Genomic DNA, 19294 nt, shown 5'->3' with positions numbered 1-19294 from the left:
CTAACATTAGTTTATCCAGAGATTCTTACCTTTGCCTCGATTCGGCAGTCTTTTCCAGATCATTATGGCATTTGTAGTTCTTTATGATAGCCACTTTAGCAGCTAATTGGCATTTCATTTTTGGGGGGTAAATACAGGCGAATATATTGGTAAAAGTCACCTTGTCCTAGAGACATTTACATGGTTACAGAAACGTAACACCAGGGTAAGCCTACACAAAACACAGACCTTATTTTAAGTGTTTCTAAAATCGCCTATGGGAAAAATGAATGGTGGAAAACCTAGAGTGTTGTTTGAACTCGTATAAAACCAAGATTTGTGATTTACTGCCACCTGCAGTTGTGGAATGTTTGCTAACAAGTATAATTCATTGGCTGATCCCTCCCGATGACCAGGATGGAATAATGTGATCCTTCCTTAACCCATAGGAAGTCCCACCAAGTTGACTACTTCAAAATGGTGAAAGTCCTTAATGGCGCTGCTAAAACAGGATTTTGGGCCCTAAAGTCCACTATCTATCTATCTATCTATCTATCTCTATGGCCAAGTCTTATGGGAGAGCCACCCAGATGCTCCAAAGGTTTTACATCATTTCAGCCAGTAGTTTTGAAAGTAGTGCTCAGCAGCCAAAACGGGTCACGGAAAATATGTACTACGTCATCCATTTAGTATGATATGAATTCCAATTCATACAATACATGTATGTTACAAATTTGTTACTGTTTAAAATCCCTGACTGCATCTTTAAGTATACCGGAAATGTGACATTATTTTCCAATGGTAAACGGCCTTGATGGGATATCTTCATTTATCCATCATCTTAGAGCCTAGTATAAGAAAATTAAGTAATATATATATATATATACAAAGATAGACAAAATATAGACAACACAAAAACAATATTAGTAGGCCAAAATGTCTCCTAGAGTTATAACAGATTTATCAAGCTTTCGAACTCAATTTACAACAGAGAATTTGCTGATTTTAACACACTATTCTAGCAATAGAGCAGGCCTACACTGCAGGGCCTATTTGTAGTCCTTCCACACCGATCTCGACAAACCCTTTCTGTATGGACCTCGCTTTGTGCACGGGGGCATTGTCATGCTGAAAGAGGAAAGGGCCTTCCCCAAACAAACTGTTGCCACAAAGGTGGAAGCACAGAATCATCTAGAATGTAATTGTATGCTGTAGCCTTAAGATTTCCCTTCACTGGTACTAAGGGGCCTAGCCCGAACCATGAAAAACAGCCCCAGACCATTATTCATCCTCCACCAAACTTTACAGTTGGCACTATGCATTTGGGCAGGTAGCATTCCTCTGGCATCTGCCTAACCCAGATTCGTCTGTCATACTGTCAGATGGTGAAGCGTGATTCATCACTCCAGAGAACGAGTTTACACTGCTCCAGAGTCCAATGGCGGCAAGCTTTACACCACTCCAGCCGACGCTTGGCATTGCGCATGGTGATCTTAGGCTTGTGTGCAGCTGCTTGGCCATGGAAATCCATTTCATGAAGCACCCAATGAACAGTTATTCTGCTGACGTTGCCTTCAGAGGCAGTTTGGAACTAGTAGTGGGTAGTGAGTGTTACAACCAAGGAAAGATTATTTTTTACGTGCTACGCGTTTCAGCACTCGGCGGTCTCATTACGTGAGTTTGTGTGGCCTACCACTTCACGGCTGAGCCGTTGTTGCTCCTAGAGGTTTCCACTTCACAATAACTGAATTTACAGATGACGGGGCAGCTCTAACAGGGCAGACATTTGAGGAACTGACTTGTGGGAAAGGTGGCATCCTATGGTAGTGCCACATTGAAAGTCACTGAGCTCTTCTGTAAGTCCATTCTACTGCCAATGTTTGACTATGGAGATTGCATGGCTGTGTGCTCGATCGTATACACCTGGTACCAAGGGGTGTGGCTGAAATAGCCGAATTCATCATTTGAGGGCGTGTCCACATACTTTTGTATATATAGCGTATTATAGCCGTAATCCCCAATGAAAATGCTGTGGAAGCATTACGAGAGATATAATATGCATAGTATTCACTGCATTTATTTTCTTAACCAATTGTGAAGTCAGAAATATCGAAAAAGTCATATTTTATAGTGGTCTTGAGCAGTTTATAAAATATGCACAGAAGCCTTATCATATTATAGAATAGGACAAACTTTTTCGTTATTTGCACTTCGTTTCCATGAAGGTTTGATTATTTAACTTTTTGTAAAAAAAAAAAAAAGGCTTACTGAATGGGGGGGAAAAGCATTAGGCATGCGTAAAATATGCTTAATAACGCTTAACTGGCTCACAGTCTAAATTATGAAATACAAATGCACCATAATACCCCAGAAATAACAATAATAATAGTACTAATACTACTAATAATAATAAATAGATTAAAAAGCATATATTTTTAACCTAATAAAAGGCTAATGTGACAAAGTCAATATTCATGATAAAATATAAGCTTCCATTTCGATTAGCAATATAAAAACGATTCTATATGGAAGCCTTGGATTGTGTAATCTACGTGATATAATCTACGTGATAATCAGGTAAATTTGATCAGTTTGTTGTTCCTTCGCTTGGCACTTAATTAGCCGTATCTATCTTGTTATCGATAAACTACCAGAGGATGTCGTTGTTCACTCTTTTTACGCGGGAGTGTCACTCCTCAAGATGACCTCAAACTCTGCAGACGCTCCAATCGTCCTTCACTTTCTCTACGGTCAGTGCGGCAGACAGAGATAGAAGGATAGAGGAAGGGAGTGAGTGAGTTAATGAGAAAGACGGGCATACAGGGAGTGAAACAGACAGAGCGAGAGTAGCGGCTCTTACATCTAGACGCGTGTAGATATTTTGCTCCCGGAGATTCCAAATAAAACAAACAAGAACACAACAGATCGCGCTTGTGACAGGAAAGGCACCCGAAAGAGATATTTGAATGACTTTTCTGCCTAGCTGAATTATTATTCCGAGGAATAGTGTCATATGTGGAGATTTCTTAACCTCGTAAGCCCATTTATTTCACTTAATAGGTGCATTATGAAAGGCTAATGTTATAAGTCGATACATTTCTTCTGACAGTGTGTTCATATTAATAACGGTTCAAATGATATTTTATGTCGGCTATTCATGTGATGGTAATCTATATGAAAATGTTATTCGATCTATGTGCATGGTAAATTCAAATATCTATTGAGGTGTTGCTTTTCTATTTTAATTCATAGCTTTACATCTGTAGTGCTCTTTTGGACATCTTGCAAAAGTGTCTTATTTATTATCTCTCTTTTCAGGGAACGGCTGGCGTTTTTCAGCGCACGAGACACTGAAGAACAAGGAATACAATGCTAAGGATTTTGGATACCGTGGTCACTGTCGTGACCATTTCCTTTGTGGTAGAGGGGGTGCTCGGTGGCTACGGGATGAGCATGTTCGCCGCGCAAACATCTCCCCCGGACCCTTGCTACGACGAGAACGGTAACCCGAGGAGATGCATTCCCGATTTTGTGAACTCTGCTTTCGGAAAGGAAGTCCGCACTTCCAGCACCTGTGGTAAAACCCCGGGTAGGTACTGCTTGGTAACAGAGAAGGGCGATGAGAGAAATAGGAACTGCCATACTTGCGATGCCTCGGACCCCAAAAAGTATCACCCACCGACATATCTAACGGATCTCAACAACCCCCATAATCTCACATGTTGGCAATCGGAAAATTACATCCAATACCCCCAAAACGTCACCATAACACTGTCACTGGGCAAGAAATTCGAAGTCACCTACGTAAGCCTGCAGTTCTGCTCACCTCGACCCGAATCTATGGCTATCTTCAAGTCTATGGACTACGGAAAATCTTGGGTACCTTTCCAATACTATTCGGCCCAGTGCAGGAAAATGTACACCAAACCGAGCAAGGCCACCATTACCAAACAGAACGAACAAGAGGCGATATGCACGGACTCCCACACGGACATGCACCCTCTATCCGGCGGTCTCATTGCCTTCAGCACTCTGGACGGCAGACCGTCGGCGCACGACTTCGACAACTCGCCGGTGCTCCAGGACTGGGTCACCGCCACGGATATCAAGGTGACGTTCAGCCGATTGCACACTTTCGGTGATGAGAACGAGGATGACTCGGAGCTAGCCCGGGACTCTTATTTCTATGCGGTGTCCGATCTGCAAGTTGGCGGTCGATGCAAATGCAATGGCCACGCTTCGCGGTGCGTAAAAGACAGGGATGGAAACCTTGTTTGTGAGTGCAAACATAATACCGCGGGACCGGAGTGCGACAGGTGCAAGCCTTTCCATTATGATCGGCCGTGGCAACGCGCAACAGCTAGAGAAGCCAACGAATGTGTCGGTAAGTCAAAACGGTATAATATTCTCCAAAAACCATCCAAATTATCTTTAAGCACTGCAGCAGTTTCCTCTCCACACAATGCCTGTATCACAAGTGAAAATACATTTGGCATAAATTGTATTATTGGGTGACTCTTGTTTGTACAGTCATGGGAGATTTGGCTGTTTTTAAGTTTGGTAATGTTGATATTGGTTGGTTGAGTTAATTGCTAAGGTGGGCACTGCCCATTTGTCAGTTCTGTTGAAAAACAAAGATTCAGATAGGCTTATTTTCTCTGGATGAAAGAAATACTATAAGCGTTATTTGTATTGTCATGAATTAAAAATGGGATTATAGCACATCATATTACGCACCAATAAGTACACACAAGTTTTACAAGACCTGTGTAATTTAGGTTTCCAACTCCAAGGCTCGAGGAAAAATTGCCTATCCTTTGTTGTAGTTTATATAGTTCTGGAAAACAATTTAAAATCCGTATTAGTATTAAAATGTTATAATAATAATAATAATAATTATTATTATTATTTTGTCTCGAGATTAATTTTTATAGTTGTAAGCATTTTATTAGGCTATGTCAATTTTAGTCTGATCAGCCCACGCTGAATTAATAGTACATTCCTTCATTAAAACATGATACTGATGTGATATGAAAATGTAGGCTATCAAAAAGAAGGCTGTACGGTTGTTATAGAGGTCTGAATTAAGGATAAACCCAAACCACTGTTCGGCACGCCACAAAATGCACTCTTTTAATGAAATTATGTCGCGCGTCACATGCAATGAGTTCTCAATTTGATAACCTTAAAGCCCATTACCGCTATAGCTCAAATGGAGGTGTATAACAACCACCCACTTCAGAAGACCGCCCAATCACAATGTCTAATCATTCACCGCGTTGAAATGTTTCTCATGGGGAAAATGTATGTACAGCTCCAACTTCATCCCTGCAATAAAGCGACGCACTGTAATTTATTTAAAGAGCATTTAAACTGCCCCACCACAGTAATGGAACACAGACTTCTCTGCCCGTTTAATTATCGTTTGAATCAAAGTTAATTATAGGTCTAAATTACGTTAATTTATGTATCATAAAACTATTATTTAAAAAAGTATATATATTTTTTTTTATTTCATCCCGAAACTATTATGATTATTATTATTGTTGTTGTTATTATATCAAAAGAAATTGCCATTAAAAAAAAAAAAACATTACAATATGAATTTGCTTTCCTTGGAAACAATCTGCAAAATGTTAAACCACCTATTAAGCCTAACACTCAAATACATGTGATATTATTAGGCAATCATTATTAATTACAACCATAACGCGTTATCATTACTATTGTGATCATTCTAAATATTATTAATAGGCTACTTATTAGTATTCATATGATTCGCTTTTTATTATGTGCTGGTCTTCAACGATATCATCGGACATAGTTTATTCGTGTGAACACTGGAACTGGAATCCATATCTTCTCCGATCTTCAATGAACCGGCCCATTTAGCTTTATGCTTCCCCGTCTGCCCCCATGAAGACTAATAAAGCACACAGAGGAAGTTATCACATTGTGGCTTTCAACACACTGTTTCCAACAGCGAGGCTCAATCAGCTGCTATAGAGATGGAGACAATGCCGCAGCAGAATCAAAGAAATGGTAGTTGCTTTTATTGCCAGACATGCCTAAGACCCACTTAAAGATAGTAGGTGTTCATGCTTAGATGAGGAGAGAGAGGGAGCATGCATGAGCTTGGTGAGAATGTGAGTGCTACTGGTTTAGATAAAGGAACATTAATTATTGGAAAATTGTAGTCTGATATTGACTTGTCTGTGTGTTGACTGTTGACATTGTATACGATTTTATCATGATGAGTGCGGTTAAAAGTTGTGATTATGGGTTGTTGATGTAAGCGATGAGAATTGATTCCTTGTCCAATATCTCACCCCATATAAGCCAAGTAACTGCCCGATACAAGCATACTATCAAGGTTAAGATGAGAGCTAGGCCTAGTGAGGGGTGGTTCCCGGACCGTAGTACCTGAACGACTTCATCAACCACATTGCTGCATAATGTATATGTCAGTACTTTATATCAACTCTGCAAATGTGCAGTATTTCATTGGCATTGTATACCCAACATTTTAGAATAATAGTTCAAGACTCAGAGCACGCAAGAGCATCTCTTAGGGCATGCAATGCGGATACAAATAGGCCTGTGTGTCTCCAGAGACATTGCTGATGGAAAAGATGATGATGAAGGTGGATAAACCTTGATTTCTCACTGTAACCCACTCTAGATTGGATTTGCCATTTCATGGCACACATTAATTATCACCCTACAGTGAATGGTGACAGGAGGCTCCTCATTCAACCCCATATTGTTTGCATCAGAGGCCCTACAGTAAAATGGACTGACTCAAACTCCCCTTTGTCTCGGTATTTCTATTTCACTCTGGTTGGGGGAAAGTGGGGCTGTGTTGTTTGACAGTCATCCATGGCACATGTCGACTGTTTTGACACGTAGCCGGTGTTTAAAAGGGTTTTGTTTGCTGTTTGTTTCCATTCCCACAGAGTGGTTCTCTGCGGCAGATTAACAGGCTTGAGCCTTGTGGAAATATCTACACTTTTACTCTAGTGACTGGCTACGAATACACTTTTGAGAAGGTCACCCCAGTTGTGTATAAAACTGTGAGGTGTTACCTCAATTAAGAGAGCTCTGAATCTGATTACATATCACTCAAAATATCCTGACCGCAGTCCTCCATATTACAGGCTACATTTCTAAGCCCTGCCGTCAAATCCAAGATTTATACTAGTTGGCCAACTATGAGAAACACAGTGACAATGACTGAATTAAGTTGACCAAATAGGTGAAACACAGTGACAAATGAATACAAATTAATAAGAATTTGTCAGTGGCGGTTTCTGTGAGGAGGAAAGGAAGGCTGTGCCTCCCTCTTTGGGTCGCCAGGGCTCCCATCCTGAAAAAGCAAACAGACTTGTTTAGACACAACCACTCCGCTATAGGAATGAAGAATGAATTGTTCCCTCCTATCCCCAGTATCCTTGACACTTTATTTTTACCGAAACAGCATGTGTGTGTGTGTGTGTGTGTGTGTCATGTGTGTGTGGTGTGTCTCGTATGGGGCCACAAAGGAGCATCACTCATTGTATCAATCATGCTGTCAACACACACACACACACACACACACACACACACACACACACACACACACACACACACACACACACACACACACACACACACACACACACACACACACCCTGTAGCAATACATTCCTCTGGGCTGTTTGTGCTGCGGGCAGCCTGCTCCGTCAGACAAGGCGTGCAGAGCGGGGTGCGGAGGGGTGCTGTGGTCGCACACCCTCTGCTAAAACAAACACCGCCTCAGGGAGAAGAATAGTCTGCCTGACACCTCTCCGGGTTTCTGAGAGGGTGAGGTGGAGTTGGGGTAGTAGTGTCTGGCATAGTGCTGTTGTCTGTTACCACCTGTAAAAGCAATTAGTCACAGGAGGTTGGTGGAACCTTAAATGGGGAGGACGGGCTCGTGTGAATGGCTGGAGCAGAATAAAGGGAATGGTATCAAATACATTGTTTCCATGTGTTTGATGCCATTCCATTAACTCGATTCCAGCCATTATTATGAGCCGTCCTCCCCTCAGCAGCCTCCACTGCAATCAGTAATTGTAGCATAAAGATCTGGCTAGGACAGAACACTGTGTGTACTATAAGCTTCAGTAACAGAGAAGTGATGTCAGAACGAGATGTACTGTACTATACGATAAGCTTTGCTATGAGCTGCTTGGTTGGATGTGCTGAAAAATTGAAAGCTTCCAGCACCATTTGTCAGTCAGTAAATTGAAAGACTCTCTCTGGATCCTCTGCAGTCATAACATGTTCTCAGTTACAGAGTTTATCTGGTGTAGAATTCGAAAGTGATACGGAGTGGGGACATTCAGAGTAAATGAGAACGAAAGCGCCAGGTGGGGAAAGGAAACGTCATCAAGACCAGCATCTTTTTCTATGGTGTGTGAAACACAACATAGGGATAGGTACTTCTATTTTATTATAGAGATAATGATAGGCACTTGTTTTTATCATGGTCCAAAGAGCCAATGGCTGAGAATAAGAAATGCGTACAGCCTATTAGTCTGTCAGGATCTCTCTCCGGATGATTATCTTTGTCCAAGTCCCTGAATCTTGCTACTTGCTGTCTTTGACTGAACCTGGACATTGGTTATCGTATCTATATAAAGGCCTAGGCATTCCACTACAAATAGCTTTGCATTTGTGGAGTGATTTGAATGCAGTTGGTCTTACGAAAACAAAACACATTGAAACGGGTTGCAGGTCGTCTTCCCTCCTTGATGTGCACTTTGCTGATTAGTCCGTCTGAGTCTTAAAGGACCTTCATGCACTTCTGAGTGCACTTCCAGGTCCATTTGGGATATTGATTCTCACAGGCCACGCGGGAGACCGTCTTTGTAATCTAATGCAATGCATTTAGGAATGGAGGCACGGAGGAGGAAGAATCGTGGGTTCAATATCAATTCAGGTGTGACCAGTCTCGGCCTGACAGACATGGCTGGATGGATAGACTCTCTCATCACGACTGTCTCATCATGTCGAATTCGGTCGGCGTCAGCAAGGAGGCTCCGCTACCTGTAAGAAAGCACACAAGTGTCTCAATTTAATCAACTAGAATCCCTTCCTCTTGCTTTAGAACTCTATCAGCTCAGAGTGGCACTACAGCATCTGAAGGAGAATGAAGGAGACGCCAATTCAGCTAATCGTGATGAGGAAGACGATCACTTTAGGAGGAAAGTCTTTCAGATACAGAAAATGAAATGCAATGCTGTTCCACTGCATTATCTGCCTGAGTTTGTCCTGTTTTATTAGCTTCAGGTTCCATAGCTTGAAAGTGTTGAGAAAAGGGGTCTTGAATAATTCAGAGAGATTAAGAAGAATGCTTGGAGGCATGCAGAATGAAGGGACGGATACTACTGCAGCACAGAGAAAAGTAAAGAGATTGAGGGAGACTACAATAAAGACTATAAATGAGAGAGAGAGAGGAAAGAGACAGCGAAGCTATAGAGGAAGACAGATGGAAACAGAAAGACAAAGTGACAGGAGAGAGTGACCTATCCAGGGGCTTTTGGGGACAGGAGAGACTTTTTGGATGAAACAGGCTTTATCCTTTCTTGAGAACCACTTCACGGTAGTTTTTCTACTTGTTCATAGAGTGGGTGGAGGGGGCGGGGGAGGGGAGGGCCCTTCCCTCAGCTCTAGAACTTTGAGTTGGCACAGAGAAAGCATATCAGTGACTTGGCACAGACATCGCTTCAAGCCCGTCCAAATCTCCATGGATCCCCCTCATCCCCCCCGAGAAACACATTTTCCCCCGTAGATAACTTCACTTATCCAGCCTGAAACCGCAACATCATCTGGCCGATTTGAGCAGACCTGCTGGTTGTCTCGCCTGATTATGTCAGATAAATACGCTCCCAGGTGTTATTCTGAACAGTTTGATGGACAGGGGAAGATGACTGTGGTGGTGGATTGACATTGAGATTTGGCTCCCCTTCAGATAATTCAGCTTAAATGCTCTAACCACTTGCTTAGAGGAAACAGTGTTTTGCTGAGATGTCCTTTTGATAGAATCTTCCCTAGTTCCATTGAAGGAAGAAAGATCAACATTGACATGATGATATGTCAGTAATTAAAACGTTCTCACCTGAAATAACTAATTCAAGTGTTTGGAAATGGAGAACGGGGAACTACAATGAAGACAATCATTTTGAGAATGTCGGTTAGATTGTCAAAATGTAAGACGAGTATTTACATTCATATGGTCTCCTGCAGATAAGATTTAATAAAAAAAACAAAGCAACCCTTCACAAGAAAGTATACTGTATAGTGTTGTCCTTTCACACCTTTCACTTCATGTTGGAGCCCCTACAGCTGAATACAACAGCAATATTCATTAACAATGATACCATGATGAGGCATGATGACCGAGCTGTGGTCTGGTTAATGTTTGAGCTGCCACCAAGGAACGCCATCCTTTATGAACCGCCGTATCCTTCATCTTCAAAGGGCGACCGCCAAACGCCAAACGCATTGACCATCCTGACACTCACCTGCCCGACAACGCCTGGCAAACAAACGGAGTGAGAAACAGAGATGTGAAAAGAGTGTCCGAGTAGTTTGCACTTTGCACCGTGGCGTATTCCCCTCCCTTCCCCCCCTGAAGAATCCCGACACCACTGCCGGTAGTTCAAAGGGGTGAATGACCTCCCTCATGCAACGAGGACCTCCTTCCTACAAAGTGTTATCACTGTTTTACGACTTGTTTTTTAAACCATTGCATAATGGTTTATTCAGAGTATGGAGTTGGACGCACTCTAAGGACTCCTACTTTTGCTTAACTGTGCTATATACAGCCTTGCAACTTGCTCAGCCACTGTTTAAGTTTAGCATATGCATGCACTTACATACGGGCATGCGTGCCTGCAACGTCACACCCACACACCCACAGAGCCAATCCAACTCACAGATACATAACTGCGACCGTAACTTTGATTCTGGGCTCACTGAAACCATCCACAGAAGCAGACAACCAAAACAGTCAGCCAAAACAGACAGCCAAACAGATAACTGTCATTCGTAAAACCTCCTCCACAGTGAGACGCCACATGTTAGGTTTCTAAGGAGGCCCAGACCTCCCTCCTGCATCTGTGCTGGCCAGGGGCCACCAAGGATTCTGTTGCATTGGTGGCAGAGATGGGAAAAGAGGGGTGGGCCAGACCTGTTTCAAGCAGGGTGCCCAGGACCATCGCAGCGGGGCCACATCAAATTCAACCTGATGGCTGGCAGGGCTGCAGTATAGGCCCATCTGTACCTTGTTTAAACCTAGTAGTGTGATACCATCCACTACTAATCTGAACCCTGCTGGGCGCCACGCGTAACTAGTGGGAGAAAGTGTTGAAATATGATGTTACTGGCTCTGTGCAAAAAGTGGTGGCCTGAGTTAATGTGCGTGTCAGTGAGAGAGGGGGGGGGGGGGGGGGGGGTGCTCTTTTTTGTTTAGTTTTTGAATTCTCCTGTAAAGGGGGTTGATATAGATTGTAAAGGGGGTTGATATCAAATCAAATTGTATTGGTCACATGCACATATTTAGCAGATGTTATTGCGGGTGTAGCAAAATGCTTGTGTTCCTAGCTCCAACAGTGCAGTAGTATCTAACAATTCACAACAATACACACAAATCTAAAGTAAAAGAATGGAGTTAAGAAATATAGACATGTTAGAACGAGCAATGTCGTAGTGGGATTGACTAAAATACAGTAGAATAGAGTGTATACATATGAAATGAGTAAAACAGTATGTAAACATTAAAGTGACTATTGCTCCATTATTAAAGTGACCAGTGATTCCATGCCGGTTGGCAGCCGGCTAGTGATGGCTATTTAACAGTCTGATGGCCTTGAGATAGCACGTTTTTCAGTCTGTCAGTCCCAGCTTTGATGCACCTGTACTGACCTCGCCTTCTGGATGGTAGCGGTGTGAACATGCCGTGGCTCGGGTGGTTGATGTCCTTGATGATCCTTTTGGCCTTCCTGTGACATCGGGTGGTGTAGGTGTCCTGGAGGGCAGGTAGTTTGCCCACGGTGATGCGTTGGGCAGACCGTACCACCCTCTGGAGAGCCTTGCGGTTGTGGGCTGTGCAGTTGCCGTACCAGGCGGTGATACAGCCTGACAGGATTCTCTCAATTGTGCATCTGTAAAATTTTGTGAGGGTCTTAGGTGACAAGCCAAATTTATTCAGCCTTCTTCACCACACTGTCTGTGTGGGTGGACCATTTCAGATCGTCGGTGATGTGTAGGTTGAGGAACTTGAAGATTTTCACCTTCTCCACTGCGGTCCCGATGATGTGTATAGGGGTGTGCTCTCTCTGCTGTTTCCTGAAGTCCACATTCATCTTCTTCATTTTGATGATGTTGAGGGAGAGGTCCTTTTTCTGGCACTACTCCTCCAGAGCCCTCACCTCCTCCCTGTAGGCTCTCGTCATTGTTGGTAATTAGCCCTTCAACTGTTGTGTCGTCTGCAAACTTGATGATTAAGTTGGAGGCACTCGTGGCCACACAGTCATGGGTGAACAGGGAGTACATGAGGGGGCTGAGAACGCACCCTTGTGGGGCCCCTGTGTTGAGGATCAGCGAAGTGGAGGTGTTGTTTCCTACCTTCACCACCTGGGGGTGGCCCGTCAGGAAGTCCAACATAGGTATTCCTCTTGTCCAGATGGGATAGGGTAGTGTGGAGTGCAATGGCAATTGCATCATCTGTGGATCTATTGGGGCGGTATGCAAATAGAAGTGGGTCTAGTGTGTCAGATAAGGTGGAGGTGATATGATACTTAACTAGCCTCTCAAAGCACTTCATGATGACAGAAGTGAGTGCTACAGGGCGATAGTCATTTAGTTCAGTTACCTTTGCCTTCTTGGGTACAGGAACAATGGTGGCCATCTTGAAGCAAGTGGGGACAGCAGACTGGGATAGAGAGAGATTGAATATGTCCGTAAACACTCCAGCCAGCTGGTCTGCGCATGCTCTGAGGACGTGGCTAGGGATGCCGTCTGGGCCAGCAGCCTTGCGAGGGTTAACACGTTTAAATGTCTTACCCACATCGGCCACGGAGAACTAGAGCCCACAGTCCTTCGGAGCGGGCCGCATCATTAGCACTGTGTTATCCTCAAAGCGGGCGAAGAAGGTGTTTACCTTGTCCGGGAGCAAGATGTCGTTGTCCGCAACATGGCTGCTTTTCCCTTTGTAATCCGTGATTGTCTGTATACCCTTCCACATACGTCTCGTGTCTGAGCCGTTGAATTGCAACTCCACTATGTCTCTGTACTGACGTTTTGCCTGTTTGATTTCCTTTACGTAGGGAATAACTCAACTGTTTGTATTCAACCATATTCCCAGTCACCTTGCCATGGTTAAATGTGGGGGTTCGCACTTTCAGTTTTGAACGAATGCTGCAATCTATCCACGGTTTCTGATTTAGGTAGGTTTTAATCATCACAGTGGGAACAACATCCGCTATACACTTCCTCATGAACTCAGTCACCGTGTCAGTGTATACGTCGATGTTATTCTCAGAGGCTACCCGGAACATGTCTATGTCTGCATGATCAAAACAATCTTGAAGCATGGATTCCGATTGGTCAGACCAGCGTTGAATAGACCTTAGCACGGGTACTTCCTGTTTGAGTTTCTGCCTATAGGAAGGGAGGAGCAAAATGGAGTCATGTTCTGATTTGCCGAAGGCAGGGCGGTGGAGTGTCTTGTAGGCATCCGGAAGTTGGAGTAGCAGTGGCCGAGTGTTTCAGCAGCACGAGTACTACAGTCAATGTGCTGATAGAACTTTGGTAGCATTTTCCTCAAATTATATAGATTGTAAAGGGGGTTGATACAGATTGTAAAGGGGCTTGATACAGATTGTAAAGGGGGTTTATACAGATTGCTTTGAGTTTGAGGCATCTCTTTTGATCATCGTAGTCTTTAGAGAAAATTAATTCCGTGGTCTGTGACAGTTTCAGTATCAGTCCCAGATGAGTTACAGTAATCCATTAAATCTCTTTGACAATTATCTCATAACAACAGTCTACCAGGACAGTGTTCCTCACAGACAGATGCTGTGAGAGACAACACTTTGTTTTTTTTAGCATGTAAGGGATTCCGTACAGTAGCTAACTGTACCGCGTCAATCTCTTTGACAATAAGATCATAATGGCATTTTACATTTGTAGCAAAGACGGACACATTGAAACGTGATGGCTTGATGGTTTCTTGGACCTTTAGAGGATCCATACTTCACTGTATTGTAAGGGCCACATTTTACAGCTGTCCAGGACGGTCATACTGTAGGACCTTGAATGCATGGACTGTACATACAAAAAAAGACATTGTAAAAATATCCCCTGGGCCATCTTCCCCCAGTAAGGTCAACACACGAGCAGGTCAATCTGTGCTAGTCAGAGCCCCCTGTTTTGGATCTCTCTGTTCTTGCTCTTTCTTTGTCAATAAGATGAGGAACTATCGGTTTTTGACGATCCACACAGAGACAATTCTGGTTAATTTCCCAAAGACTGCGCTCATATGAACTGCAATAACTCACTCAAACCTCGTGAAATTTAGACAAATTAAGAGTTATATTCTATTGTTATCTTGACAAACTGAAAATCTTGAAGTCTACTTTGGCCAGACGTCTTTTAAAAGGGGGATTTTGAGCAGGTTGATGTAAAGTGAAAGGGCTGTTCAAGACGCAATTTCACTTTGACGGAATTCCAGCTTTACCCAGATAACAGATTTTGAAAGGGTCTTTCAAATGGAAACACCTTATATATGGAGAAGAATGTCAAATGAGGAGAATAGATGCTGGGGCTGGTAACACAGAAAACAATAATTTGAGCGGGAGGGTGTGTGTGTTTATGTGCTTGAAAACACAATTTTAAACATGTACATGATACTGCAACAAAATCTTCCCCACAGGGACAATAAAGTCAGTAAATTAAAGAGAGAGAAGGGGAGAAAGAAAGAGAGAAGGGTATTGGCTACTGATACCATGTCCAACAGCAAACAGGCTCCTGGCAATCTCTACATCACATACTATGATTACAGTATGGGAAATCTATACCATCTCTTGTGGAAAGACATTGTTATTACAATACATTCCGTAACCTTCGGCAACGCTCACGCCATAACACTGAGGGCTTGTGGGATGTGTTTGATTGACAGAATGGCAAAAATGCATTCAGTCAAAGCTTTTTTAGGAATTTCAGGCGTCCTCGGGCAAAGCCTGCATTTTGGGGCTTTTTGTTTTGTTTTGCGGGTTAGGGTTAAATGCATAATGCAACCCAGATACCACTGATGGTATGTGTGTGTGTGTAGCTTGCTTGAGTACACGTTTCTGCTTTGACTCTCCTCGAGACTGAACCTTGACCCTGTTTAGAGAGGTGGTTTGGTGGGAAGCCATATTGTTGTGTAGAAGGAGAATATTGCATTACCGCCTTGGCTCTGTGTTTGCTTCCACTCATCGGTTTAAGTTCGTCCACTGTCACTGGTTTATTGCATGGTCCGCCATCACCGTGTGTGATGTCATCACCTCACGGCCTCCAGAACGGGTTGGCGGTTGGTCGGCATGGGACACGTGTTTCCGCTTTGATCATTTGGGTGCGTTAAAACAGCACCATCTTAATGTGAAGCAGACTCCCACGCTTTCTCATTCAGCACTCTCACAACAGCTGGAGCTAATTGGGTCGGAGGATGACGGGACTTTGCGTTAACCAGCAAGGCCTTCTCTTCTGTTTTTGTTCTGTTTCCTTCTCTTCTCTTCTGTTTCTTCTTCTCTTCTCTCTCCCTATTGGCCTCAGAGTGTTGAGTGACTCAACACTAAGTGAGTACGGCATACCAAAACGCTGCAGGCGTAGACGCGGGAGACGAGGTGGAGTCCTGGTGAAAGTGAGGCGAAGAGAAAACCGAACGGCGCTCCCCTCCGTTCTATTGGCAAATGTCCAGCCACGATAATAAGGTGGATGAGCTTAATTCGAGAGTCTCTTATCAGAGAGATTTGAAAAGCTGCAGTATTATACGTCTTACTGAAACGTGGCTGGATGATAACGCTATGCACGTAGTACTCAGTGGATTCTCTATGCAGTGGCAGGTTCGTCCAGCGGCTTCGGAGAAGTCGAAAGGAAGTGGGGTGTGTTTTTTCATAAATAACAACTGCTGTGCTGGTTCAAGTGTGAAGGAAATCTCGAGCTTTTGTTCACCTGATATAGAATACCTCATGGTAAGCTGCAGACTATTTTATCTACCAAGAGAGTTCTCAAACGTAATTGTCACGGCTGTCTACATCCCTCCCCAAGCCAACACTACTCTGGCACTCAACGAACTGTATGGGGCCATAAACAAACAAGAAACCGCTCACCCAGAGGCAGCGTTTTTGGTGGGCGGAGACTTTAACACGGGGAGACTTAAAACCGTCCTACCTCACTTCTACCAACACGTCTCCTGCGCCTCTAGGGGGGCTTAAATTCTAGACCACTTTTATTCTACCCACAGAAATGCATACAAGGCCCTCCCTCGTCCTCCCTTCTGCAAATCTGACCATGACTCCATTCTCCTGTTTTTTGTTTACAAACAAAAGCTCAAACAGGAAGTACCAGTGATATGCTCAATGCAGAAGTGGTCGGATGAAGCAGACGCGAGGCTATAACACTGTTTGCTAGACCGGGATATGTTTCAGGATTCATCCGATAGCATTGAGTTTACCACAACAGTCACTGGCTTCATCAATAAGTGCATATACGATGTCGTCCCCATAGTGACTATAAGGACATATCCAAACGAAAAACCATGGATTACAGGCAATATCTGCGCTAGGCTCAAGGCTAGAGCTACTGCTTTCAAGGAACGGGACATGGACATGGACGCATACAAGAAAGCCCGCTACAACCTCCGACGAGACATCAAACATGCAAAAGGACAATATAGGAGGTGGAATCCTAATACACCAGCTGCGACACTCGTCGTATGTGGCAGGGCTTGCAGGTGATAATGGATTACAAAGGTAAACCCAGCCATGAGTTGCTCAGCGATGCAGAACTCCTAAACTAGCTAAATGTTTTTTATTTTCACTTCGAGGAGTGTAACACTGTGCCTTGCATGAAAGCCCCTGTTTTTACGGATGACTGTGTGATCTCGCTCTCTGTGGCCGATGTGAGCAAAACGTTTAAACAGGTTAACAATCACAAGACGGGATACCAGGGCGCATTCTCAAAGCATGCGCAGACCAGCTGCCAAGTGTCTTCACAGACATTTTCAATCTATACTAGTCCCAGTCTGTAATCCCAACATGTTTCAAGCTGACCACCATTGTCCTTGTTCCCAAGAGCTCCAAGGTAACCTTCCTAAATGACTATTGTCCTGTGGTCCTCACATCTGTAATTATGAAGTGCTTTGAAAGGCTGGTCATGACACACATCAACACCATCATTCCAGACACCCTGGACCCAGTCCAATTCGCATACCGCCCCAACAGATCCGCAGATGACGAAATCGCGATTGCATGTCACACTGCCTTCTCCCACCTGGACAAGAGGGAAAATAACTATGTGAGAATGCTGTTCCTAGACTACAGCTCAGCGTTCAACACCATAGTCCCCTCAACTCATCACCAAGCTGGGGACCCTGGGACTGAACCCCTCCCTCTGCAACTGGGTCCTGGACTTCCTGACGGGCCGGCCTCAGGCGGTGAGGGTAGGCAACAACACCTCCGCCACGCTGACCCTCAACACATGGGTGTGTGCTTAGTCCCCTGCTGTACTCCCTCTTCAAACACGACTGCGTGGCCACACATGACTCCAACACCATCATCAAATTTGCTGACGACACTACGGTGGACGGCCTGATCATTAGACTGCTAAATAGCCAGAATGCTAAATAGTCAACTAATGTTACCCAAACTATTTGCACTGACCCTACGCACACTCACTAGATTATATAAACCACATACAGACTCATTCACTCACACACACTACATTGACACTCCCACACAAAACCCAGACACATTCAAACCCACACACACACACACACACACATTACACACTCACTCACACACACACACACACACATTACACACTCACTCACGCACACACTTTTACACTCATCATTTGCCGCTGCCACTCTGCTCTTTGTTTTACTCTTATTATTATCTATCCTGATGTCTAGTCACTTTACCCTGCCTTCATGTACATATCTACCTCAAATACCTTATTATTATCTATCCTGATGCCCTAGTCACTTTACCCTGCCTTCATGTACATATCTACCTCAAATACCTTATTGTTATCTATCCTGATGCCCTAGTCCCTTTACCCTGCCTTCATGTACATATCTACCTCAAATACCTCATTATTATCTATCCTGATGCCCTAGTCCCTTTACCCTGCCTTCATGTACATATCTACCTCAAATACCTTATTATTATCTATCCTGATGCCCTAGTCACTTCACCCTGCCTTCATGTACATATCTACCTCAAATACCTTATTATTATCTATCCTGATGCCCTAGTCACTTCACCCTGCCTTCATGTACATATCTACCTCAAATACCTTATTATTATCTATCCTGATGCCTAGTCACTTCACCCTGCCTTCATGTACATATCTACCTCAAATACCTTATTATTATCTATCCTGATGCCCTAGTCACTTCACCCTGCCTTCATGTACATATCTACCTCAAATACCTTATTATTATCTATCCTGATGCCTAGTCACTTCACCCTGCCTTCATGTACATATCTACCTCAAATACCTTATTATTATCTATCCTGATGCCCTAGTCACTTCACCCTGCCTTCATGTACATATCTACCTCAAATACCTTATTATTATCTATCCTGATGCCCTAGTCACTTCACCCTGCCTTCATGTACATATCTACCTCAAATACCTTATTATTATCTATCCTGATGCCTAGTCACTTCACCCTGCCTTCATGTACATATCTACCTCAAATACCTTATTATTATCTATCCTGATGCCCTAGTCACTTCACCCTGCCTTCATGTACATATCTACCTCAAATACCTTATTATTATCTATCCTGATGCCTTCCCTGCCTCATGTACTATCTACCTAATACCCTATCACTTCACCCTGCCTTCATGTACATATCTACCTCAAATACCTTATTATTATCTATCCTGATGCCTAGTCACTTCACCCTGCCTTCATGTACATATCTACCTCAAATACCTTATTATTATCTATCCTGATGCCTAGTCACTTCACCCTGCCTTCATGTACATATCTACCTCAAATACCTTATTATTATCTA

The 19294-nt window shown here is 43.5% G+C and overlaps 1 protein-coding gene across 2 annotated transcripts in view; it reads left to right on the top strand.

Moving 5' to 3' along the window:
- The first annotated feature begins 2718 nt into the window (after positions 1 to 2718).
- Positions 2719 to 19294, top strand: part of LOC139568521 (netrin-1) — an 86936-nt gene continuing 70360 nt past the window's right edge. For both annotated transcript variants that reach the window (XM_071390399.1, XM_071390398.1), the window contains exons 1-2: positions 2719 to 3013; positions 3298 to 4363. In XM_071390399.1, coding sequence (XP_071246500.1) covers positions 3349 to 4363 — 1015 coding nt within the window. In that variant the 5' untranslated portion in view covers positions 2719 to 3013; positions 3298 to 3348. The remainder of the gene's footprint in view (positions 3014 to 3297; positions 4364 to 19294) is intronic.

Source organism: Salvelinus alpinus, chromosome 2, assembly GCF_045679555.1.
Source record: "Salvelinus alpinus chromosome 2, SLU_Salpinus.1, whole genome shotgun sequence".
Classification (NCBI taxonomy): Eukaryota; Metazoa; Chordata; class Actinopteri; order Salmoniformes; family Salmonidae; genus Salvelinus; species Salvelinus alpinus.
This window is presented reverse-complemented; position numbering and strand designations above follow the sequence as displayed.